At 40.3% G+C, this 26,300-nt stretch overlaps 1 protein-coding gene across 4 annotated transcripts in view; it reads right to left on the bottom strand.

Annotated features, from left to right (window-relative positions):
• The window catches only part of Grm1 (glutamate metabotropic receptor 1), a 364,203-nt gene that overhangs the window by 30,251 nt on the left and 307,652 nt on the right, over positions 1 to 26,300 (bottom strand). For all 4 annotated transcript variants that reach the window (XM_006984436.4, XM_016002929.3, XM_016002930.3 and 1 more), the window contains 2 exons: positions 18,576 to 18,702; positions 3,196 to 4,126 (listed from right to left, as the gene is read on the bottom strand). In XM_006984436.4, the coding sequence (XP_006984498.1) occupies positions 3,196 to 4,126; positions 18,576 to 18,702 (1,058 nt within the window). The remainder of the gene's footprint in view (positions 1 to 3,195; positions 4,127 to 18,575; positions 18,703 to 26,300) is intronic.

Genomic DNA, 26,300 nt, shown 5'->3' with positions numbered 1-26,300 from the left:
GTTTTCCACAGAAATGTAGCCCTGGATACCCACTGTGGGTCAGCTCATTTTCATGGAACATATTGAATAAGTGACAAATTGTACTAAGAAAGCTGTGAGTTATCATTATTAATTGGAACTAAATGTATCAACACAGTCCTTTGATAATTTATAACTAATAGTTAGTTTACTGGTGAAAGTACGTCTTCCAGGACAACCAAGTCAGCTTAGATTACATGAAACTTTCCTTTGAATGAAAAATCCCAAATGAAGTTAATTTCTAAATTTAGATTTGGGAAAGAAGTCATCTCAGATTAAAGGGAAAGCAGTTTGGGTGTGGAAGTCTGGTCCAAACGTACAGTGGTTCTGGATGCTCAGGAATTGCCAGGCATCACTCACATCATGTCAAGGAGCCCTTTTGCATCCCAGCAACAAGCATAAGACTCATTACTCACAGTTCTCTCGGACAGTATTCCCATCCATCCACAGAAAAAATCACATTCCTGGACATCAGCACGAGACAGCTTAATCCCATAGATTCTCAGAATAATAACTTTGAGAGATGACGCATGACCAAAAATCATGAAATTTTCTTAAGAAATAAAACAAATGCAGAAACATAGAGCTAGATGGTAGATCATAAGATGAAATCTTTATGACTTACTGCCTGTGAACATTCCAGTTTAAAGTGCCCTCGCAGTATGTGTATCTATGTATGTGTGTCTTTGTATACATGTGAATGTGAGTGTGTTTGGCATGTGCACATGTGTGTATAAGGGGGTGCTCATGCCTGTGAGAGCATGTGGGGACCAGAAGAGCAAAGAAGGATGTTTGTCATCCTGCTCTTGTACTCTAAACCATATACTCTTGTTGGAATCTCTTACTGAAGCTGGAGCTGGGCTGGCAGCCAGCCAGAAAGCCCTGACAATCCCCCTTTACTTACACCTTTCTCTGTCCTCCACAGTGGATAGAGCCACTCCCTAGCTTCTTTCCTGATGTTTTGCTTTCTCTCACCTGGTAGTGAAATTGCTATGATGCTGTTTCACAGCTGTCTACTGAGGCTGATGATATTTTTTGCTTATGTAATAGACCTGTAGTTTTACTGTCATGCTAAGAACTACCTGGAAGTTGCAATTGATGGGACCCTGGTTAGAAGGAAAATCATGATGAGGAGAAAAACATTACTTGGCACCTTATGAAGGACTTGAAACGAGAAATAAACATGAATTGTCGGTTTCATTCTAATGCTGCTAAGTGTTAGGGATGTTTTCATTTGAATCAATGACTATGGATTTCAAAGATTTTTTCCCCCTAAATTCTGCATCAGGGCCACAGATTATTGTTTCTTTAAGATGTCTATGTGTAGCTTTAAAAAATACAGAATTTAGTGAATGTAGATTTTTAGATATGTGTTAAGATAATATATTTTATACCGATTTAAGACTCAGGCAAGAACCGGCTAAAAGGGATTTACACTTAAAAGTTACATCAGTTTGTAACAACTTCATTTTCTTAGCTATGAGGTGCTTGGGTGGGGGGTGGGAGTGGGGGGTGGGGGGGTGGAGTGGCATCTATCTCTCTTACCAGCTAGTTGAAGTCATTACATGGATGTAAGAGTTATAAAATGCCATAGATGGTGTAACTGTTGCTATTAACATTCATTTTTAAGAGCCATCTCAAAGAGCAAACTTAACCCTGCTAATGGTACATCCATGCATTTTGTTTGTGTATTTGTTTGTTTGATTGGTTGATTGGTTTTTTGTTTGTTTGTCTTGTTTTGAGACAGGCTATCTCTCCTTCACCCTGGCTGTCCTGGAATTCACTCCTGAACAGGCTGGCCTCAAACACACATAGATCCACCTGCCTCTGCCCCGAGTGCTGAGATTAAAGGCGTGGGCCACCACTGTCCTGCCCAATACATCTTTTTAAAATTATAAATACTACATGAAATATGTTTTCATGAGTCTCAACAAGATGGTATGTACAAAATTTTAATAGAACCAGGAAAAACATAGGAAAATACTTCTCATGGAAACTTTATTACCCAGACTTAGTAGAATGTAAATCATTTGGACTTTGATGTTCAAGTTTAGGGTTCCTTATTTATGTTTTGATTTGTGACTAAAAAGCTATTCTTGTCATGACCATGAAGAAGAGACACCCCAATTCATGTGTAGAATTGTGTAACATGTTCATTACAATATGTGTTAAAGTTTAATAAGTAAGAGATCTAGGATAAGGCAGATGCTTCAGGGACATTATAACAGAACATGTTTGATGCTCCAATGCAATCCAGTTTTGAAGTGGCACTCTCCCTAGGGTGCTTAGCATCTTATCCTTCCCCCTGGCCAGATTGCAAAAACTGTGGTTTCAGAATAAAAATAAATTGGATGTCATCTTCGACCACGGTCTAAACTTTCACTTAAAACTATTTTCACGTCTTTGACCGGGTACCAGACTGTATTTATTCTCCATAGATTGGAAACCTACATTACAGGAAAGACTTTCCTGACAGAACTGACTGCAATTTGAGCCTCTAGAAAAAAACAAAAACAAGCAGGGCGGTGGTGGCCCACGCCTTTAATCCCAGCACTCGGGAGGCAGAGCCAGGCGGATCTCTGTGAGTTCGAGGCCAGCCTGGTCTCCAAAGCGAGTTCCAGGAAAGGCGCAAAGCTACACAGAGAAAGCCTGTCTCGGGGAAAAAAAAGAGAAAGAAAGAAAGAAAGAAAGAAAGAAAGAAAGAAAGAAAGAAGGAAGGAAGGAAGGAAGGAAGGAAGGAAGGAAGGAAGGAAGGAAGGAAGGAAGGAAGGAAGGGAAAGAAAGAGAGAGAGAGAGAGAGAGAGAGAGAGAGAGAGAAAGAAAGAGAGAAAGAAAGAAAGAAAGAAAGAAAGAAAGAAAGAAAGAAAGAAAGAAAGAAAGAAAGAAAGAAAGAAAGAAAGAAAGAAAGAAAGAAACAAAAAACGACACACTTTGGTCAGAGTTGCTCTGTGATTCTTGCTGTTTTCAAAGCAATGAAAAACAAAGAGCCCTTTTACGTTTATATCCCTATTCCAACAGTGAGATTTGAAAAACTCAGAGGAAGTGAAGGAAAACAGTTAAGTTTAGACAAACAGAGAGAGGCTTAAAAAAGGGAGGAAATGGGGTAGGAGGGGAGGGTGAGAGAGAGAAACAGAGAGACAGAGAGAGAGACTGAGAACCCCAGATCGGACAACTCACTTGGCATTTCCTGCCCCCGGCTTCTTTCTCCGGAAAATGTTGAGGAAGGTGTTGGAGCGGCAGGGCAGCTTGCCATCACCAACGTGCATGCGGACTACATCGGAGGTGGTGAAGGCACTGCGGACATTCCTCTCGGGCTTGGCGATAATGATGTACATCTTGGGAGTGAACATGCACCCCAGGGCCACCGTCACACTGAGGCTCACTGCGAAGCAGGTAGTGATGATCTTGTAGTTGCTCCCAAAGTAAATGGGCACGAACGCCAGCCAGATGATGCAGGTAGTGTACATGGTGAAGGCGATGTATTTAGCCTCATTGAAGTTGGCGGGCACGTTGCGGGTCTTGAAGGCATAGTAGGTACAGCTCATGATGAGGAGTCCATTGTAGCCCACCGGGGCTACTACACCCAGGTTGCTGGTATTACAGATAAGGTAGACTTCCTTGATACTCGGGTAGGACAAAATGGGCATGGGAGGCTCCATGATGATCAAGGTCACCACTAGTGTCAGCTGGACACTAATCAGAATGGAGGCAATGATCACCTGGGCCCAAGCGCTCATGAACCTAGGTTTCCGGGTACAGATCTTCTTCTTGCTGCCGGCCAGGATGCGTGCAATGCGGTTGGTTTTGGTCACTAAAGCGGAGTAGCACATGGCGGAGGAGAGGCCGACCAGGAGGCGCTGGAGGTAGCAGGATGTGGTGGTAGGTTTGGCAATGAGGGTGAATGGGCACACGTAGCCGAGGAAAATGCCAGCCAGAATGATATAGCAGAGCTCTCGGCTGGAGGATTTGACCACAGGGGTGTCTCGGTACAGCACGAAGACGAGGGTGATAAACAGAGTCACAAGGATGCCCAGGCAAGAAAAGGCGATGGCTATGATGGATTCGATGTCACTCCACTCGAGGTAACGGACAGGAATGGGCTCACAGCCTGCAAGGGGAAAAAAACGATTTTTAATCCGAGTCCCGGATTTCTGTTGAGCAATCGCACCGGTCGGTGCTTGCCAGCGCCTGGAAGCACAGCTACAGCCCCGTGGTTTGTGCTGTGAGGTAATTCCTCCATGTTACTCCGGGACACTCCATTGCCTTTCCTGGATGACCATTATCTCCAAACTTAGTCTCATTACAGCCTGTTGGGACTTCCGTGAACTTGTGAAGTATCTTTTCCTTCAGCCCTGTAAGCCCTGTAAGCGGTTGTCACTGCATTGGTGAAATTTAATTCCACATTTTTTTTTAAAAAAAAAAAGAAAGAAAGTAAAATTAACATGGGGATGACCAAATGGAATATGCTAATAAGAAAGAAACTAAGAATTATTTTTTTATTTCATGCAGCCCTTCTCCATAAGCACATAGGGATCATAGACAAATTTTAGCAGAGTAATATGTGTGTGTGTGTGTGTGTGTGTGTGTGTGTGTTATAATAATTTGAATTTTGTAGAAAAATTCACATTCTCTTGTTTACCACACATTTTTGTATTACTTAAACTCCCATGTATGCTCCAAGTCTTGCTGTTGGGGCCTTGAGTTAATAGAATGAAAGCTCAATCCACTCATCTCTGTGGGTATTGTGTTTCTAAGGAATTTCTCAGGAGACAATTCCTTCTCAACCATCTGTGTTTGGTCTAGACTGGTATTTTCCCAAACTGTGATGTTGGAATTATTTTAATGAATCTAGAGAAAGAGTCTCTGTTCTATAGCCCCAGAAGAAGACCTCACACACACCACACAAGGGACCAGAAGAGCCAATTTTACCTGTGTTCAGACCTTCAGCACCAACCCACCTTAGTGGACATGTTTTTGCCCACCAACCATTGAGTGTTAGCCTCACTTCTGATGATCTGGGAAACATTCACATCAACACAGGCATGTCAATCGATCAACTGCCCTCTCACGTGAATACCTACTTGTACAGATGTTGTCAACCAGTTATGCTCTGGAAGCTCATCAATCTCTAAACCTCACACACCTCTCTAAACATCCACAGAACATGTGCATGTCATCTGCTCAGGGGAAATTTATCTCTCAGGGGTAGCCACCTCTTGTAGTATGTAGTCAGCAGGAAATTTATTTTCTGTCTTTTCATTTTTCTAATTCACACATAGTTGGTTATCAGTATCCATGAGGAATTGGCTCCTTTCCCAAGTTGATATCAAATCTTGGAGATGCTCAAGTCCTTTGTCTGAGACGACATTGTGTAGAACTATTTGCTTGTAGTACCTGCCAGTGGTACCAAATATGTGGATACTCTAGTCCCTTACTGAGGTGGGCATATTTGTATGTAACCTGCAGACACCCCCATATGTGCTTTAGATCATGTCTAGACTGCTTATAATACCCAATGCACTATAAATGTTATGTAAATAGTTATTGTGCTGTATTGTTTAAGAAATTATGAGGAAAATGCCTGTATAGGTTGATGATATATATAACCACTGTAGTCCTATAGATCTGACACCTGTACCCATTATAGAGCTAACAGTATACTAGTCACAATGAAATGTCTTTGCCTCATGCTTTCTCTCCAGAGAATGTGGGATGCAGGATGTGAAGTTGATAGACAAGGATGACTGGCTCACTATCTTTGGGTTTTCCATTTTTCATGTTTTTAGAAATTTCATCAAAGTCACTTTGAAGATCTTCATTTGCCCAAATGCCGGAGGTGACCAATAGGTTAACTCACTGAGTCTTTTCCCTGTTTTATGTTCATCAAATTTCTCAACCCCCTGCCAAGGACCAACTTGAAGGCTCAAGCTGCCCTTTTCACATACTGCATGTGAGACCCAACAGTGTTTTAAATAGGAAATTTTTCTTCTAAGATTTTGTTATTGTTTTTATTTCATATTCCTAGAATATGTAACTGTGTGTGTCTTTATATAAGATCTAAATTTACGTGTTCAAATAAAGCAAGTATACCTATCTTTATATTAAGTATTTCAAACTTTGGTTTTAGGGCACACCATTTTATAGTTAGACATAAGGATTCTTAAGAGACAAAAACACTGCTATACAATTGTGCAATTTATAAAATAACATTCTATATAGCTACTTACTTCTCTGCTATGTGTATTGACTTTGCTATTGTTTATTTATATCTATAGTCTTAATTGCATGTGTTTTTTGAATGGAGGTGTCTTGTTTTGATTTGTAGTCTATTTTCTCTGTTGAATTATAAGGAAGTTTGCTTATCAAAACCAGATGGAGACATATATGTGGGAGACAGCGTGATCTAAGGCATTCCTGGGTACTAAGGGTTAGAAATTATTAAGCTAGTGACCAACAGAAGTGTCATATATGGTGGCTTACATCTATAACTTCAGTACCTGAGAGGCAGACACTGGAGGCTTGTTCTTAGTTCAAGTCCAACTTAAACTCCAGAGTAGGAAGGAAAGAAGAAACTAAATGGGTAAAAATCAGGAAGAAAAAGTATCCCAGTTCCATTGAATGAATTTCACTCCTGAGAGACACCACCACTCAAGAGCTCTCTCTTCAAACTCCTAAGAGGAGCAGTTCTTTAAACTATTTCACCTTAATTAAACATTAGATACCTTGGATCAGCAAAGTCATTTAGATAGGAAAAGCAACCCTTTGTCCCAACACATAACTAATACTTTGAGACTGTTGGTATGAGAATATCTTTTTATGTTCTAGGGCAAAGCCCTACAAATTTAGTAGATGTGATCAGTTTTCAGTTAAGATGCACTGTAGTCCCTGAACATGGTCAAATCAGAACTGCCCTAGACATGAAAATACTGACATATTATATGTAATTCCAGAAATAGCTATTACTCCAGAATCCTCGTAGAAAACAGACTACACAGAAACAAGACCAGAACTTTGCATATAAATGTAGACCACCACAGGACCTAGATTCTCAAGAGTACTCTTCGGATGAGAAGGCTACACTCTACTCTAGGCAAATCATCAACATAGGCACATATAGAGCTAATGCCCACTTCTGTACAAGGCTTCTAAAAAGGTCTCTAGTAATTCTGACCCTTGATATTTATGTCCTTATGCAACCCCCAATCTTCAGTATGAGCAGTGTCTGTGACTTGCTTCTAATTCACAGGATATAGGAAAGTTTATGGGCTGTCACTTCTATATTACATAAGATGACAACTTCTGTCTTACTAGCCTACATTCCTGCTGACCCCAGTAAGCCAACCTCTCATATATTGTGGTCCATATGACAAAGAACTGAGGATATATTTTACACAACCACATATACAATATGGAGATCTTCATCCCAATAGCCTATGGGATTCATGTCCTGAAAACAACCACAGACCAAAGTTTAGAAGTGTAACTTTCTCCTGACATCAAGTTAGACATTATTCCTAGCCTTGTGAAAGATGGCCCCCAAAGCAGAGAACCAATTAAAACTGTGCCCAGGTTCCCAACCCACAGAGCCTGAGAGATGATAACTAAATGTGCTACTTTAAGCTACTAAATTGATTTGTTATATAACAAGAGACAATTACCTCACGTACTAAGCCCAGTTTCTTAATTCAGTAGCCTACACTTACATGCTTGCCTTAATGCAATTACAGTCATAAACCAAATTAGCCCAAGCATCTTTCAGTCTTGTGATGTATCATGCAATTTAATGTATCCATACATATTAAATTTCTTTTACTATTAAAATCTGCCCAAAGTTTTCTGCTGCTTAATTAATTAATTACAAACTATTACTACTTAATTAATTAACTGTTACTACTCTCCCTCCCACTTTTCTGTGGGAAAATGTGCTAGCCCTGTGATATTCACAACAGAGTAATTTTAAAAATTTTAATCGCTGAAGCAGAATCTCAAGGTCATGTGCTGTGGATATTGCTCTATATAAATAAAACACTGATGGCCAGTGACCAGACAGGAAGTACAAGCGGGACAAGGAGAGAGGAGAATTGGAGAAACAGGAAAAAGGGGGAGAGACACTGCAGCCACCGCCAGGAGAAGCATCATGTAAAGGCGCCGGTAAGCCACCAGCCATGTGACAAGGTATAGATTTATAGAAATGGGTTAATTTAAGATATAAGAACAGTTAGCAAGAAGCCTGCCATGGCCATACAGTTTATAAGTAATATAAGCGTCTGAGTGATTATTTTATATGTGGATTGTGGGACTGCAGGGCTTGGTGGAACCTGGAGAGAAGCCCTCCAGCAACAGTTATGTTTACCTCAAGAAACATTTTTACTCACAACAGGAACTTGAAGTACTAGACCTTGACCTGCTGTCTTTCTATGTGTGGTATACTAAAAATAAAAAGGGAATCTTTTAGGGCTGATGAACAATAAGAAGTCTAGTCCATACTATAAACATTGTGTCTCAATCTAGGTTTTTATAGTAACTAAAATTTGGCATCATCTGTGGTCTACAGAGTTGCTGAAATAAAAAGGAATAGAGATATTCACTAATGGCTGATATACTTCAGAATAATTCTTTTATTCTTATTCAACATTCATAGAAACTATTTGAGATAGAACAGAGGATCAAACCTAGGACTCTTGCATCCCCATCAAGTACTCTACCATTAAGCTACATCCAGCCCCCCAAGAAAATATTTCTTTTGAGTCCTTAAGTAGAATCTAAATAAACAGTAATATCAGTTGATTTCTTAATGTTACCTAAAATAACAGCTGTCATAACAGTTGATTCATAGTAAAGAAAATATTATGCAAACATGAATACTATAAAGTATGTTAGAAAGGTATTTTTCATGGATAATCATGTGATATGAAAAGAATATCCTGATAAAAAGTCCTTACCAAGAATCTCACATAAAACAAAATCATTTTTTAATAATAGGAAATCCATGGAAAAGCTTAAAGATTCAGTCACAGATCCACAAAAATGAGCAAGAATACATTCTTGAAAAAAAATCTTAGAGTGATATGTAAGATTCATAGTTGTGGAATATTACTTTAATTAGCCAAAGATGTGTTTCATTTGTTTTTGTTGCATTTGTTTAATTATGTGAAGATGTGTTACTGTTTCACCTTGCCTGCCTAAGGCACCTGATTTGTCTAATAAAAGCTGAACAGCCACTAGCTAGGCAGTAGAGGGATAGATGGGGCTGGCAGGCAGAAAGAATAAGTAGGAGAAGGAATTTAGGCTTGAGAGAGGAAGAGAAGAGAGAACAGAGGAGAAAGAGAGGGAGACACCCAGGGCCAGCCAGCCAGGCAGCCACCAGCCAGCCAGACACAGAATAGGACATACAGAATGAAAGAAAGGTAAAAAGCCCCAAGACAAAACACAGATGAAGAGAAACAGGTTAGAATAAGTTACAAGAGCTAGTGGGACATGCATAAGATAAGACTGAGCATTCATAATTAATAATAAGTCCCTGTGTCATGATTTGGGAGTTTGTTGGTGGCCCAAAAGAAAGCCTGATATAATATTCCCTGTTAATATGATAAAATCCTTATGATGGTAAAAATATGATTAACTTTTTGTATTTCTTAGCTAGAACATTCTGATTTATGATTCAATGGTATGAGGAAATATTCATCACAATGGTTACTCATGAATGTGTACTTCACAACACTGTCTTCATCATTCTCAACCCTCTGGGGAGTAAGATGGAACCTTAACATTACTGGATATTTAACTGATTCATAGATCTTAAAAACCCAGCTGTGGAAAGCCTAGAAGCAAAATGCCCATCTTGGTAAGTGTATACTCCAAAATCCTCAGAGAAAACTACACTGCAAGATTCTTGACAGTGGTGCCAATGTTAGGGGGTCCCCAACTGTCCTCTGATTGGATTTGAGACAAGCTCTGCAGTACACAATCCATGTCTGATACTGTGATACTGTCAAAAACACATGGCTGGGAAAGGCCAAGCCTCTAGAGGGGATCATGTTGCTATTGCTCAGCTAAATTGACATAGTGTCAAACCACCATCTAAATACTTACGCCTGTACCAATAGACAGGTACTAGTCTCAGCCTTGACAGCAGTGACTGAGGAGGCTCATGGCTGCTCAAGGTGCTGAGAACAAGTGACAGTTGAAGACTCAGCCCTAAAGAAGACATTTATAAAAACCCCCACTAAGGTTTGACGAATGTGGTAGAAAAGAGGGTGGGGAGAATTCATGAGTCAGAAGACAGAGAAGAGCTGTGAAATGCCCTCTTGGAACCATGATGGAGCCATGGCAGGTGTGAACACACAACAGCCGTGACTACCTGCATTGGGCCTGCACAAGACTGACCTTTCCAGCAGCTAGTCACAGGAGGCGAGGCCCACGGGGTCCTACCCTCACGGCTCCCATCTTGGCTTACCGGAAGAGGGAGAACTATGGTCTCAACTGGATACCCACGCGAACCTGGCTCCGATGAATAGTTCTAAACCCACAGCCATACACACAGCCCTGGTAAAGCTTAGTGAATCACAAAACAAGCAAACAAAAAAATAACGTGAGAAGGGGATTCGTAGGAGGGTGGACAGGGCCAGGAAGGAGATGAGAGAAGAAGAGAGTCACCAGACCGCATTATAAAAAGGTATGAAACTGTCAAAGAACAACTTTAACACAGTTTCTAAAGATTTTTTTTTTTTTTTTTGGTTTTTCGAGACAGGGTTTCTCTTGTGTAGCTTTGTGCCTTTCCTGGAACTCACTTGGTAGGCCAGGCTGGCCTTGAACTCACAGAGATCCGCCTGCCTCTGCCTCCCGAGTGCTGGGATTAAAGGAGTGCGCCACCACCACCCGGCAAGATTTTTGTGTATGTCATATTTTGCATACTCTGCTTATTCATATAAAGTTTTCTTTACTAATTTGAAGCTATGCAAATATGACTCTATTGTTACTGTTTCTCTTACCCGTAATAGGATTTTGGTACTACAGCTTTTCTAGTCAGTCAACATCTCTAATTCAATAACTTAATGATAGCCAGCAATTTTGTTAGTTCAGGTCATTTGAGAAATGATACGCAGGTAAGTCACACTCACTTTTCTAATACATTTCACATGGGCCAGCAAGGATTGCATGAGTTCACATATCTGAAAAAATTCAGCTCACAAAATACATTCCTGTAACGTTTTCATTTAAAGGCAAAATGCATACTACAGCAAAAGACAGACAGCATGTCAGCATTACCACATCAAGAGAGATCCAGGTGCAAGCTCTTATTCATCCACAGATACATTCCATCCGGAGTGTGCACTGCTGAGATCTGTCTAAGGAACAACAGTTTTGAGACAGCTCAAGGCAGAGATATCAGACAGCCCTTTCTCTGATGGGTTTCACTGGCTGCCACCAGGGAAATTTCAAAGTTTGCATCTTACAAATCCCAGCTCATGTAACACTGCCAAAAGTCAAAGACAAATAGGGTCAACTCCACAAGAGGCCATAAAATTGTCCAAATCGACCTGCACAACCATCCTGGATAATGCACTGCATACATCTAAAGGAAAATGTCTTTGTCCTAAAAGAAGACCAGGTATTCTTGTGCAGTAATAGGGGGCAGTTTATCATAAAAAAAATCCCTAAGCACAGGCTTGCCACTCTACTATGATTACTTTTCCTACCAGCAAGACGCTAGACTCTTTTCATATGAGGAAGTCAGGCTCTTGAATGTCAAGCCCCAGTCTCCTGGAGATTAGAAATAATTGGTGCCTTTAATAGGGTTCTAAAAGACTGGCATCCCCTCCACTTTACTTTCCCCTGTTTCAGACATCTTAAATTTGAGAAGCATTAGATTTGCCATCTTGAGGAAATTGACTCTAATGTCCAAGTCAGTCATACACGTAATGTTAGTGAGATTATGTTCCTGTTCTGAGGCATCAAAGTTATGAAAATCCTGGGTGAGGGCATCTCAAGGCTGGAAGATGGGCTGTCTCCCACAGTGGATGGCATTGTAACAATCCACACATTCTTGACCACCACTTGCAAAAGAAGACTTAAAAAGAGTTGTTTGGACAATGTCCAGAGCTCTGAAAATGGGCAGCTTGGCAAATGTCCATGGCCAATCATTCAGAAAACCAGAGGCATTATACAAGTTAGCCTTCAAGCAGGCTACAGATGACTCAACAAACTCAGGCAAGTGGTAATAACTCTAATCCAAGTACCAGAGGCCATTTTTCATCTGTGAACCAGATATTTCTTAGTTTATAATATCCAAATGCATTAGGAGGCTAAAATGGAATATCATATTTCTTTCTAAGTAGGTCAAGTCATATTTTACATGGATCAAGAAATAGAGGTGATAATTATTTTACCCTAATTATCTTAGGGGAATTCATAACATTTATAACACTATGTCATGGTAACATTACCAAAATGCTTTCCTCAATGTATTTCTGTAATATCAGTTACCTACAAAGTAAATTTCTACTTATAATTCAATGTACAGCTTAAACATTCATTCTATGAAGCCTTTTTTCTTCTAAGAAACAAAAATTGCTTCTTGCCCTGTGTTTATATGACACAGTGCACAGGGTCATGCTGTGGAATTTAGTTCACTGTTTACATATCTATTCTCATATGATGCTTCTTATGTGATTGTCTCAGTTTCTTCAAAAATCTCTGGGTGCAAAATGGTTGGTAAAGTATATTGGAGAATTAAATAAATAGATAATAGTGTGGAGGCTGTGGTGATTGGTACAATGGAGAAAATAACTAAAGTTAGTTAATGTTTCTGCTTTTTAATGACAAATTCAGTACAGACTGCCTTTTTGAGGGGTCCTTACACTATTTGATATTTTAGAACAAATAAACATTATTACATCACTTTTAATTGGTCCATGAATTATTAAATCACTGTCAAGTCCTATATCACCATGGGAAAGAATTATGTTTATGAATCATAAGAATTGAAGCATGAAATTTATGTACAGAATTAAAATGTACATACCCCAGAAGAAAGTACAAAGAGCCCAATAGCTTCCAAATGCACTTCCTCTGAGAATTCACCAATGTCTTCTCAGATCCAGAAAAAAAAACATGCAATGAAAATTTAAGTCACTTATAAGTATTCACTTTCACTAATGAGAATCTCGGCCACCTATGTAGACAATAGCTACCGTTAAGGGTGATTTCAGTATATTTTTACAAACTTTATCTTCAGCAACAACAATCATTTCTCAGAGGAAAATCATTTTTTCACTTTAACAGAAATTTTATATTAAAAAAAAAATCCATCAAAACAAAACACCCACTAAAAAGGCACTGTCTTTACGCTTCAAAATATTTCTACTGATTTTTGGTATTCTCTACCAGTGGGTTTTTTTCTTTTCACGACCACTGCTGCCATAGCAACCCCAAAAATACATTGCCATGTGCTGTGCCCTTGCTCTGTGCTTGACCTGGAACCAAGTAGGTAACAAGTGGGATCTAATTTTCTGTTCATGCTTGAAACTAAAAGAAATGCTGAGACAATAGGTGTCATTAACACGTAAGTATAAATAAGTATGAGAGATGTATGTTCTGAAGATATTGAGGATAATATTTGCAAAAAAATCTATATAAATACTGGAAAAGTAGCTGGCTGGTGGAAAGAGAGGCAGCATGAGCTGCTACATGGCTCAACTCATTTGAATGTGAAGGTAACCTTTATGTGCACCATAGGTCACATTTAACACAGTCGGTCTTTAGAAAAGCAGTTGTACTGGTGTTCATCTAATTAATGGTCATGGTGATTTCTTCCCTGCTTTGTCAAGATGAAGTCCTAATGAATAGGAAGAGTCATTTGACAATAGGTAGATAATATACTCACAGTGGGAGAATCCAAAGAATTAAACATGTGACTGAGTTCCATTGTGACAGCTGGGAAGGGTGGTATACCCCATACAATCCCAGAACTCATGTGGGAGGCTGAGGTGGGAGGATCTGTATTTTAAGGCCAGCCTGGGCTACGTAGTCAGAGCTCTACAAGGAAAGTTCAATGTGATTTGGTCTCAAAGAAATATCAGAAGGTATCACAACATACTAGACCTTTCTTTTTTAATGTACATATTAAATTTCAGTTAGTGTGTGTGTGTGTGTGTGTGTGTGTGTGTGTGTGTGTGTGTCTATGCATGTGTGCATTTATATACACCATGAGGTACAGGTGAAGGTTGGAAGACAACTTGCAGAAGTCTTTTCTTTCCTCTGTGTGCGTCCCAGGGATTGAACTCAGGTCAGCAGGTTTTGCAGCAATCACCTTAACCTACTAAGGCACCTTGGCAGCCCTTTAAAATGCATTTTAATGTTTAAATAGAAGTTCGTTTTCATGTGAAAATAGAAGAGTAGAAAAGATTGGGGGAAGCTTAAAAGAATGCAAAGAAGAAAAACAGCTCTTGTCTCTCAAAGCTAGAATGTCTGACTTCTAAGAACAACCCAAGAAATGCTTCTGCACTTGATTCTTTTCTGGTCAGCTGAGATCTCACTCAAATAGCTCAAAGAGGAGAATGACTGCTAGGTCAGCTCCAGCTCTCAAACATAATGGCTCTTTGAGGGACCTGCTTGTCAGAGAAAAGAGGCTGTGCAGGAATTACCAGCTATGGAAGAGAAGAAAACTGAAGAGAGACATGCCAGTGACAGAGAAGGCCTGAGTCCAAAAGAAGCCTGGAAAACCATTTGTAAGCCATCCAGTGCATGCAACCTGGGGGCAGGGGGGCAGGGATGGGTGTAGGTGGACACAGCAGGGAGATACATGGATTCACGAGGTAGCTTTTCTATCGACAACTGCATTAATCTTCTAATTCTCTAAATTGAACACACACAGATTATAACACAGCTATTACGTCCCAGGCACCAGGCTCTGAGCCTGAGGGTAGTATTTCTCAAAGGGTAGGATAGGAAGTGGTTCTTCAAGCATGGATGCAGTTTAATTATTTTTATCCGACAGTGATAAAGTTGAGATTCAGAGTTGACAAGTGGTTAGGCTAAGCTTTGACCCTAGGTTGGTGGAAGAAAAAGGACTCCAGGTTGACTTGTATGTCCTGTATATCCAGGTGGGTAGTATGAATCTAGTCCCTCACCCTTTGGGCTTTCTCTTCCCCTTACTTACTGTTTCCAGTGTTTCACATTAGCTTCTTAAATAGATATTATCTGCCTTGTCCATTTCTGCTTTGGATGTCAATGCTTTGGAGAAATTATCCAAAAATTCTTAGCCTGCACCCAACCAGCATAGTGAAGTGTTTCCTCACCTGTGCTTTCTTCTAGAAGTTTTATTATATAAGATCTTACACCTAGGTCTTTGATCTACTTTGGGTCATTTCCACTCAGAATGAGTGATAGAGTCAAGCTTCAATCTTTTCGGCACCAGTTAGTAAAAAGTCATCCTCTCTTTAATGTGTGTTCTTTAATTTTTTTTTCCTTTCTGTAAGCCACCTATAAAAGAGGCTCAGTACTCTCTTGACCTAGAAAGACTTAAAAACGTCATTCAAAACCAATATTCACATTCACCTTAAGGACATCCATGAAACTAGGCCATGAGGGTATGTATCTAAAAAGAAAGCAAATATTTGAAAGATGTCCCTTTAAAGGAGCAATGTGAATTGCTCCATCTGTTTAATGTGTAGTCAGTGGGTATGCTCAGGCCAAAGTTCAGGGCTGGACACAGGATCAGTGGCCCTCAAAACTACTCTGATTCCAGTTGCACATACTTAAATATGCTGAGTAATACTGAACTGGGCTTTGGATGTAGGTTCTCTAGTCCTTGAAGTTATCCAGGTGAAGAAAGCACCCAGGATGTGCTGTTGAACATAAGGAGCATTTGGTGGACTATAACCCATGCATCAGCTCTCCTCTGCTACCCTGAGGTGATTCTCACTGAACAGGAGGAACACATTGTTCCTAAGCCAGATACGGAGACTGCAAAGAAGAAAAGAATACCTGGGAAGACACCAGAGAAGCAGAAACTTAAGGCACCAGATTAAACACAGCATAGAATAAGTACAAATAAAAGTTATAAAGCATAAAGCCATCCTTTTATAATTCTGTGTCTCTTTGATCAAAACGTCCTTAATTTTCCTCTTTATTGCCTTTCATCTTGTCTCCTTCCTCAACCCCCTCCTTTGATATAGTGGTGTGTGTGTGTGTGTGTGTGTGTGTGTGTGTGTGTGTGTGTGTGTGAGAGAGAGAGAGAGAGAGAGAGAGAGAGAGAGAGAGAGAGAGAGAGAGAGAGAGAGAGAGAGAGACCTGATGCATTTAATTAATTAAGTTTGCCTGTATGAGCATGGGCATTTACCATGTCCTAATATACTGGGTCTCACTCTAGAAATACAGAGTGAGAGTCTGAAGGTGGGTGTTTGCTGGATAACTTTTAGATGTATGAGAACTTTCAAGCTAGCTTTTAGCTTAGAGAATTAAGAAAAAAAAGAAGCAAGTGTGAGTGTGGTTAATGTGGTCAGTACCCTCAAAAATACCATATTCCAGCCAGACGGTGGTGCGCACCTTTGATTCCAGCAATCAGGAGGCAGAGGCAGGCTATTTCTGAGTTTGAGGCCAGCCTGGTCTACAAAATGAGTTCCAGGACAGCTAGGGCTACACAGAGAAACCCTGTCTCAAAAGAAAAAAAAAGAAAGAAAAAGAAAAAGAAAGAAATAAAGAAAAAGAAAAAAGTACCATATTCCGGTCTAACAAAAATACCATATTCCCATCTAATTTTCTTTCTTTGCAAAGGGTCTTCACACTGGGTGATTTCCGATCCTCATTTAGATTTGACTCTAACAAGGCTAACATTTCACAAGGTTGTGCCATTTAAGTATAATTTTAGCTGTATGACCTAGTTCTACTGGTCTAACCATTTTAAAAACTATATCTGGAGACAGCCATGTGTTTTACTTTCACAGTTTTCTTTGGGTTCAAGAAAAAAGCAATCAACCAGCATCATCATCACCTTTTCTGAAGACTTTCAAAGGCATCCAGGGAGTCTTGGGATCCAGGGTGCCTTGACCTTGTGCATATGGCTTTGTGCCTCTAGGTTTCTTCTACTCTCTCTGAGATGAAGGGTTAGTGTAGCAAGTCTATATTTATTCACAGGCCAAGGTTCATAGAACTCTAGACTTTAAATTTATGTGAAGTATTTTTGAAATGTTTCTCTCCTGTGAGCTTATACCAGTGGCTATGAAAAACAAAACTTGTGTATATAAATATTGCTTTTGGAAAACTTATATAACATATATACTGATATCATGATCAATACATACCAGCTCCATTGATTCCACCCCAAAATAGTTTCTTATATCTGATTACTACCCTTCCTTCTCTCTCAGCAGCTCTAATCTACAACCTTTGAACCGCCTCATTGAGACCAAAGTGGCCTTTCCCTCATGGCTGTTTCCAGTCTTGTCTGCATTCCACATGGCCCTCAGATCCATCTATCTGCAAAGAGGTATCGTGATGTCATTCTCTACCTCAAAACTCTCCAGTGGTTCTCCTGTGCTGAGAGCCAACAGCTAAGCACAGACAAGGGATGGGAGAAATCCCAGCAACCACACCATCAGTATCCTACCCAGTCTCACTTCTCAACACGTGTGGTATCCATCAGCCGAACCCATGAAATTATTCCCGGATTTGCCCAAGTCTGTTATAAACGTTCAGCTTTCCCGTGCTCCACACGCTAGCATTCTTTTCATCTCGCTTGCCTAAGAACCTTCATGTACTGTGTGAGCATCTTTTTATATTAACTATTATGTTTTATTTCCCTTCTATGATTTCCCTGACAGATAATAAGCAAAATAAAAGCTAAGATCGTAGTTAGGCCTGGTGGCTCACACAAGTAATCCCAGCATTTCAATATCTGGAAGACTGGACCCGGAAAACAGCCAAGAGAACAATGTCAAGATGGAGACACATAACACACACACACACACACACACACACACAAAAAAAAAAAAAAAAGGCTAGGTTTGTGTTCCATTTATCTTTGTATCTTTAGGGATTATAGTAGTAACTTACACACACACACACACACACACACACACACACACACACACACACACACACACAGCAGATGTTCCAGAAATGGTAGGAATTATAAATTCAGAGGGCTTGAAATGCCTTCCAGTAAAATTTTAAAAAGAAAACATCTCTGTAGCAGAATATTCTACCACAGATCAGCTCACTTGTATTCAGATGGACATGCACTTTATTTTCAAGAGGCTTGTATGTCCTGTGGGGCATAAAGTGTGTCCCCACAGGCAGTGAGGGAAAGACAGGAGCTAATCACTGAGTAATATCAGGAGGGTGTGGTGGTGCACACCTTAATTTCAGCACTTGGGAGGCAGAGGCAGGCAGATCTCTCTGAGTTTGAGTCCAGCCTGGTCTACAGACTGAGTTCCAGGACAGCCAAGGCTACACAGAGAAACTCTGCCTTGAAACCAAACCAAGCAAGCAAATAATCAAACAAACAAAAAAGGGCAATAATTAGGCACCCGACTTACAAGTGAGGCTGCTCCTACCTGTCAGCTCTGCGTTGGGCCACCACCCCAGGTCACAGGCTCTGCAGGTGAACTCATCTTGCACAAACTCATTTTCTTTGCAGGCTGTGCAGATCCAGCAGCAGCTCACTTCTCCTTTCCGGATGACCTGCAAGACAGGAAAGTGTACATTGTTCTCTTGGCTATTCTCCTGGTCCAGCCTTCCAGATATTGAAATGCTGAGATTACAGATGTGAGCCATTAGGCGTAGCTACAATCTTAGTTTTTATTTTGCTTAAAATCTGTTAGGGAAGACATGGAAGGATAATATAACATAGCAATTAATATAGAAAGATACTTATACAGTACACAAGGGTTCTTAGGAAGGTGCTTGGAAGTTGGTACCCCAGACAATCTCCTGTTTCAGGTGAGGACTTGTCTGCACCATAATCTTGAAAAATCTCCCACCTGCTAAAGGAGCCTGAGGAAGGTTTGAAAACCCCATGATCTTAGAGATCAGGAGGGGACATCAACTCATTCCATCCTGAGTTTGGAAGCCTTTTGGTAGCACTTTTATACAATGAATCGACTACATTCTTTTTGTGGCATTATTAAGAAATAAAAATTTAAACTAGGCATGCTGGCACACACCTTTAATCCCAACACTCAGGAGGCAGAAGCAGGTGGATCTCTATGAGTTTGAAGCCAGCCTGGTCTATAGTGCAAGTTCCAGGACAATCAGAGCTACATAGTGAGACCCTGTAACAATACTAAACAAAATGTAACTTTTTCCTTATGTTAACATTTATCAGTTACTTTTAAAAATAAAAAAAATGATGATATATTTTTCCCTGAAAAGGTTTTTTTTAATCCTTTAAATTTATTGCAACAGTGCTGTGGGAAGATGGAGACAGACCAAGAATTGTGGCTGCCTATCTCATAGGTTTGACCCATGCTTTTTCATTTTGTGTATCTTAGATAGTTTTCTCTCGGTGTGGATGAGTGACTGGACCTAGAGCTGGGCTTCTTAGGCCAAGATGTCAGAAACAGTATCATTTAATGTTCATCCTGATAATGTGTTAGGTTATCCAAATTTCCCATAGTGTCTAAGGAGTGTGGACCAGATGCGGGGCAGGATGCTCATGAAGGCACAGGATGCTGCATTTCCTCTCTCGCTCTTTCATTAGTGTCCGGACCTTGTCAGGCAGGCAGTTTGTTAAGTTTTCTCCCCTTTGGACCTTGTCTTTGGTGGGGAGTATCCAACCTTTTGACACTGTGATGTTATCTTTCATCTACAAATGTATTGGGCCACATTCACAGCTATCTTAGGAGGGATGGGCTGCAGGTGGGACATATTTGCTATAGAGCAAGCACATCTAGAATGGTCTGTTTTAGGAACTGTTCAGCCTCATTAATAAATTCTGATTATTCTAGTCCTTCATTCAGTTGTGTGTATGTTCAACAAGACATCTCCATTCTGGCTGGTAGAAACTGGGACATTTTTTGGCTCTGTGTCAACTCTGAGAATTCACTTCCCTAGGCTTTGCCCTTTGCCTGGACTCTTCCAATTCTACTCTGCTCATGTGTAGACTGATGTTCAAATACTAAGGGAATGCCTGTGCTAATTTCTGGGACTATTTATTTGTTTCCTCCAGAAATGCATCGTCTTGCTTCTCTGTACTGCAAAGCGCAGTTCTCCTGGCTTTCCCAAACTCTGATTCTGTCTTCTTGAATTAGCAAGATGATCAAACTCTGTGTTCTGTGTAGCTGAACAATCAGGAGATTGCCTTGAGGCAGGAAGCCTGAGTCGTTTTAGGGTTTTCCTTGCACATTTTTTTTTTCACTTCCTTGGCATCAAGGTCACACACTGTCTTCCAATGTCTGAACACAGTGGCTTCAAATATTTTATCCAGCTTTCTCATTGTTTACGGCAGAAGGCACAGCCTGCCCCCTGATATTGCCACACGTAAAGCAGCAGAAGCCCTTCACTAGCACATTAAAAATAACAAACATTTCCATATGTAAAGTCAGAGTTAAGCTGTAAATATTGCCATAATTTAAAGTGATAGACACCCAAGCCTTCATAAATCTGAATTATTTTCAGGCAGAATTGAAATTTATACCATCATTTTAAAATTACAGGGAAAGATCAAATGACAGAATGTTTTCAACAAATGTAAAAGAGTTTCCTTTTCTTGTTTTGCTTTCAAATGGCTTTTGAGAGTACAGTGAAATTTAGTGTGTTTTTTGAAAAGCAATTTCAGATAGCCTCAAAATAGGTATAGGAAATTTACATCTCAAACAATGATTGCTTTCTAAACGGTATGGTAAAAAAATCAATTAATAAATGGTTATTACTTTATTTTAATTAGGATAAGTCATATAGTAAAAGCCAATGTAAAATGCTGTGGATTTGTCCAACCAGCTTTAATCTTTCATCTCCCAGTAAAACTAATATTACTACTTAGGCAAATCTAAATGATAATACTAAATAAATTCGCCAGCCCCACTTTCTGCATGCTTTTAATATCTCTCAGGTTTTCAGTTCTTTAAACAATGCTTTGGGATCAAAATGGCAGGAGCTAAGCTACTAGTGTGTTTAATCAGGAATGGTGATATAACATTAGTGACTTGAAATTTTGTGGGCGTGTTGCAATGTCTCCATCATTGGAAAATGAGTGGGATGGTAATGCTTTTCAAAGTTCCATCCAGCTGAGTTCACATAATACAAATTTTATATTCTACCACATGTCTGAAGCTGGTTTTTCTCTCAGAGGACATTAAGTGTGCTACTAGCAGGTGTGCTAGAGATTAGTATAGGAATATTCTGGTATTCCCACACCTCTGTCTCTACTTTTCTGTTAAATAACACAGACTTGGTATAAAATCTGTTTCTTATCATTATTTCTGTATAAAGTAGCGGGAAGACTTGGTATCAATAGTAGAGACACACACATATACAAACAGAATCACATAGTCTATACATTCTTAGTCTTGTCATGTTTTTAATTTTATCAGGAAAAGGGAAGACATATTAGTTGTTTGATTGCTTGACAATTTTGCTCAAGAATGAATACCCAATCTCCCAAATAAACAACATCTTTTAGAGGATAGTTCTGAAATTGGACTGAATAAGCAACTGTAATACTTAGGCAACAATAAAAATAACTGCGAAAATGAGCAGAGGAAGAGGAAAGTAACATGGAAACAACAGAGTTTAAGAAGGAGTTATTAGGGGTCAGTTGTTGCAACAATGATCAGAAAACACCAGGTCACTTGGGGATCTCAGTCCCTAATGTACTGCAGAGTCTTGCCATACCTACTCTAAAGCAACCCAGTCCAGGGACTTTTTAGCAATGTCCTGTGTTGAAAGAGGAGAGTGTAAATACAAAGCATTGAGATTATCAATGTAATTTTAAAGATATTATTAGAAATCTCAAGTTTTCTCCAAAGGGAACTTCTCCAAGTACTTACAGATACTGTCTGGAAAATTGAGAGAGTAACCCCTGTAGCAGTGCACCCACAAAGGCTCAGGGCACACACCTGGGAACACCCTGTTCCAGTTAGGAACAAACACAAATGGTGGCTTAATGGACTCTTGGTGTCTATAAGATACAAAGATACTCTTGATGGATCTTGTATCTATAAGAACATCTGACATCACATTGAAAATGATAGTGTCTCCTGTACTTTGGCACTCAACACATCTGTCTCTGCCCTTTTGCTCACCCATAAAAACAGACAAACAAACAAACAAACAAAAAACAATAACACTACCGCCAAAGAGATCTACCAGGCTAAGGTTGGCCAAGGTGCTGTCTATCAGTTAAAATTAAGCAGTCCTCTGAGGTCCATATTTCTATTTTCTTTTGAAACCAATCTTTTCTCCTCTCCTCTCTCTTCTCTCTCTCTCTCTTCTCTCTCTCTCTCTCTCTCTCTCTCTCTCTCTCTCTCTCTCTCTCACAGAAAATACAGTAAATAGATTTTGGCCAAAATCATAAGTGGAAAAAATTATTCTGGTTTTGAAGCCAATAGCTTTTATGTGTGGCTAGAATTTGATCTAAAAACAAACAACAACAACAACAAAACCCCAGCATTGCTTTACTGCACAACAGGCCATGTATAATGAGGAAATATTTGCAATGTATACCATGTTCAGCAGGATATGTGAGGATGAGAGAAAATCTCTTCTGTCTCTTAACCCAGTCTCCAACCCAAACTCAGAGTCTTGGGAAAATGATCTACAGACCAACTTAAATGAAGAAAGGTATGTGTGTGTGTGTGTGTGTGTGTGTGTGTGTGTGTGTGTGTGTGTGTGGAGAGAGAGAGAGAGAGAGAGAGAGAGAGAGAGAGAGAGAGAGAGAGAGACAGAAAGAGAGGGAGAGGGAGAGAGAGAGAGACGGGGAGAGCACGCAGGAGATCTATAAAGCAATCTGTACAGATCCGTTATTCTCTAGCACTTTCTTTGTCTCTACTAAACTTCCCCTCCCCCTTTTGCAAAAGCTTTTCTCCCTAATTTTGTACACTCTTCCCTTTGAGTTTTTAAAGAGGATCACTATTTATGTTTTTATTGTGAACTGTTGAAAAAACCAGGGCTTAGAAATTGAAATCTGCACTTAACAGGAAACATGCCAGTTCACATAACGACAGAGTTGAACAACATGTGGCCGTGGGAAGATAAAAGCTTTGGGTTGGCTCTGAGCCCAGCTTTGTAACATTCTAGATGCAAGAACTAAGAAGCATGAGACTCAGCCCCTCTGGGTCTCATATCCATTACCTATAAAGGAGGGCCGGTGACACCTTCTGTGTAAGAGCCACTTCAAGGAGTAACTTGTAAGGACCCCATTATACTTAGACAAGGACTAACTGGGTGACTAAATTCCTGACATCCTTCCTTCTTCCTCCCTCCTTCTTTGCACTAATCTTCCTCTGACTTTCTTCCCATGCTTCTTCCTTCAGGTCTTATGTCCCCTCTTCTGTTGCTCTCACTGTCTGGGTTAGAATCCCCCAATGACGAGTTGCCACCGAAGGCTTGCATAGCGCAGTTCTTACAGTTCAAGAACACTTGTGAGATCTGTTGCCTACTCTCTTCTGGGTCCATCTGGCAAAGAAGAAGGACCAAAGGCAAGAACACAGAAGACAGAGTGTTTTTTCCCTCGCCGCCCCACTGTGCATGAAAGTACCTTAGAACAAGGCTCTGAATTCTTCCCTTGTCCTTCTAGTCTACGAGTGGGAATGGAGTCCCACTGTTTCTCACCTTTGAGTTGCCTCAGTGTCCCCTTTACTTTTATAACCAGTTTCCTACGTTAAATACCCTCTATTAAACTGTATGGCATAGAGTCTTTGAAGACTAGATCTATAAGAAATAACAATAAATATATTTTATTTGCCTTGTCTAGAATTGGTTCTCTCGATAAAGCATTAGCACTGTAAGATGTTATGTTTTATAAGTTATACACGTCTAAAAATAAGTAATAGAAAAAATGAACCTTTAATATCCTCAAAAGAAATTATTATAATAAAATGTTATGGATTCTCAAAAAAGACATCAAATTATTACTTTAGCATTTATAGCATTTGATGTTTAGAAGATTTCTTATTTGTTTGTTTGTTTGTTTGTTTGTGAAGGCTCCACTTCCCTGTTAATACAAATTCATGTCCTAGGATCCTTTTCAGGCTGACTCTCTTTACATTGGCTACTGAGAGCTTGCTCTCTATCCTAACCCTGGTAGGTGGCAAATTAGTAGTGTTATAATATAAGTGCTATTATTTGGTAATGGGATCCAGATTTCATTTGTTTCTCTATCCCCCAAGGTGTTTATGGAAAACAAACAAACATCTCCCCCATCCAGGTGCTACTGAGAGCAGGCATGGTTTTCTCTTGCAGAGTACAGAATATTTCTAAAATTGTCCTCTGAGAGATTTGCATTTATAGTGAGTAATCGGCAATAGCTCAACAATGATTAGTGGGATCTCCTGCGATAACATCACATGGGTGTAACACAGACACATTGCCAGAAACACTCAGCATCTCGGCAGACAGATACATGCAGGCAGCCTTGCATCTGAACTTGGGGAGAAAAAAGGCCCTTCTTCTGGAGTGTACAATGGGAATACTGTGTGTGAGCATGCTGTATGAGCACCCAGACAGCCTGCCAAGTACAGAATGACAGGAGAGTCTGTACAGGAATCTGGAATATGGTGAATACTTGAGGGAAAAATGTTCTTCCTGCCAGTTTTCTCCTTTACTCTTTATCCTAAAAAGTAAAATACTGTTCAGCAGTGGCCATCTATAAAGCCAGCTCAATGTCATTCAGACTGGATAAGAGTCAGAAAGACATGGAGCTGAAGCTTCTCTGGTCTCCCTACATATGACTTGAGTCATCCAATGTTTTGTTTTTCCTCTGTGTACAAACCAACCAAACAAACAAACAAAAGAGCACAATACAGCAAGAATCCATTGGTCTAACACCTCCTAACAGTCAAGGGGAAATTTGATGCCTCTGGCTCTCAGAGGACATATTCCTAAGTACTACCAGATGGCCTCATGTGAAAGAGTTCCATCTAGACAAGAAAGTAGATATCTAACGGGAAGCAGTGCCGCTAGCTCACCCATGTTGGTTTGTCTGGAGTCACTCTTACACAACTGAAATACCTCTGCATAAACTGGAAGCTAACATCATCTCCCTATCTCCTTTGCCTCACACTACCCAGGCCATGCATGAAGAGACATCTTGGCGAATGTGGCCCACTGAATTAGTACATATTCTGTTCCTAAAGCAAAACACCAGAGGCTACAAGGATTCATAAACAAGAGAGAATTGTTTAATTCACAGTTTTGACGACTGTGAAGGCCAAGGTTGGACAGTACTCTTTGGTTGCTCACGAGGGCCTCTTTGGGCAACATCACAACAAAGAGGAGAATTGATTACATGCAGGAGGATCTAAGCACATGAGTGACCTGACTTTATAACACACTACTGTCATGATAATTTATTGAATGAAACAATCTGTTTGGGGATTGATATCCCCAATGACTCAATTACTTTCCCATTGGTCTCACCTCTTAAAGGTCCCACCACCTTTCCACATGCTCACACTGAGGCCTAAGTAGCAGTACACAAACATTTGTGGCACACACATAAACTATAATACCCATAAACTAGGGGGCTAAACATGACTATGGTGGCCATAGGAAGAGTTCATTAGCCCCCCTCTATCTAGCTGCCTTGAGGATAGTTAGTTTTAATGTAACTTCTTCTGAGAAGGCACAAGATAATTACAGGGACAGCTGGGTCTCGGAACTTTATTATTTCCTCAAAGTGGCTAGAGCTACCCTGAGTTCTTCCTCCCTGAGAAGTCTTCTCAGCTGCTCCATGCCCTTAGAGGTTCCAAACCTTTCAGCTTTTCCAGGAGTTCATATAAGGCTTCTCAATCCTCCACAGGAAAACTTAGGTTAGGCCCTGGCTCCAGGAAACTTAAGTATACTGAGTGCCCCTGAAGCATGCTTTGGACCTCTCCAGCATGGGGGGGGGGGAGTCTGAAGCTCCCTGGCAGAGCAAAGCCTCAGGATGACACAGGGAGGGGTCCAGATCTTCACCCAAGCCCCAGCTGTGGTGTGCGACATTTACGTGACAGCCTGTCTGCTTCTTGAGATGAATCACAGCAAATTAGAGCTGGGGAAGACCTGCTAGTTTATCTGAGCAGCATGCCTGCCAGCTCACCGCCCCTCCCCTATACTCTGTTGCTTCCTGCATCATCCAGCCA

This window comes from Peromyscus maniculatus, chromosome 16 (genome assembly GCF_049852395.1).
Source record: "Peromyscus maniculatus bairdii isolate BWxNUB_F1_BW_parent chromosome 16, HU_Pman_BW_mat_3.1, whole genome shotgun sequence".
NCBI classification, from domain to species: domain Eukaryota; kingdom Metazoa; phylum Chordata; class Mammalia; order Rodentia; family Cricetidae; genus Peromyscus; species Peromyscus maniculatus.
Note: the sequence above shows the minus strand (reverse complement) of the source record. Positions and strands in the feature narration are given on the sequence as shown.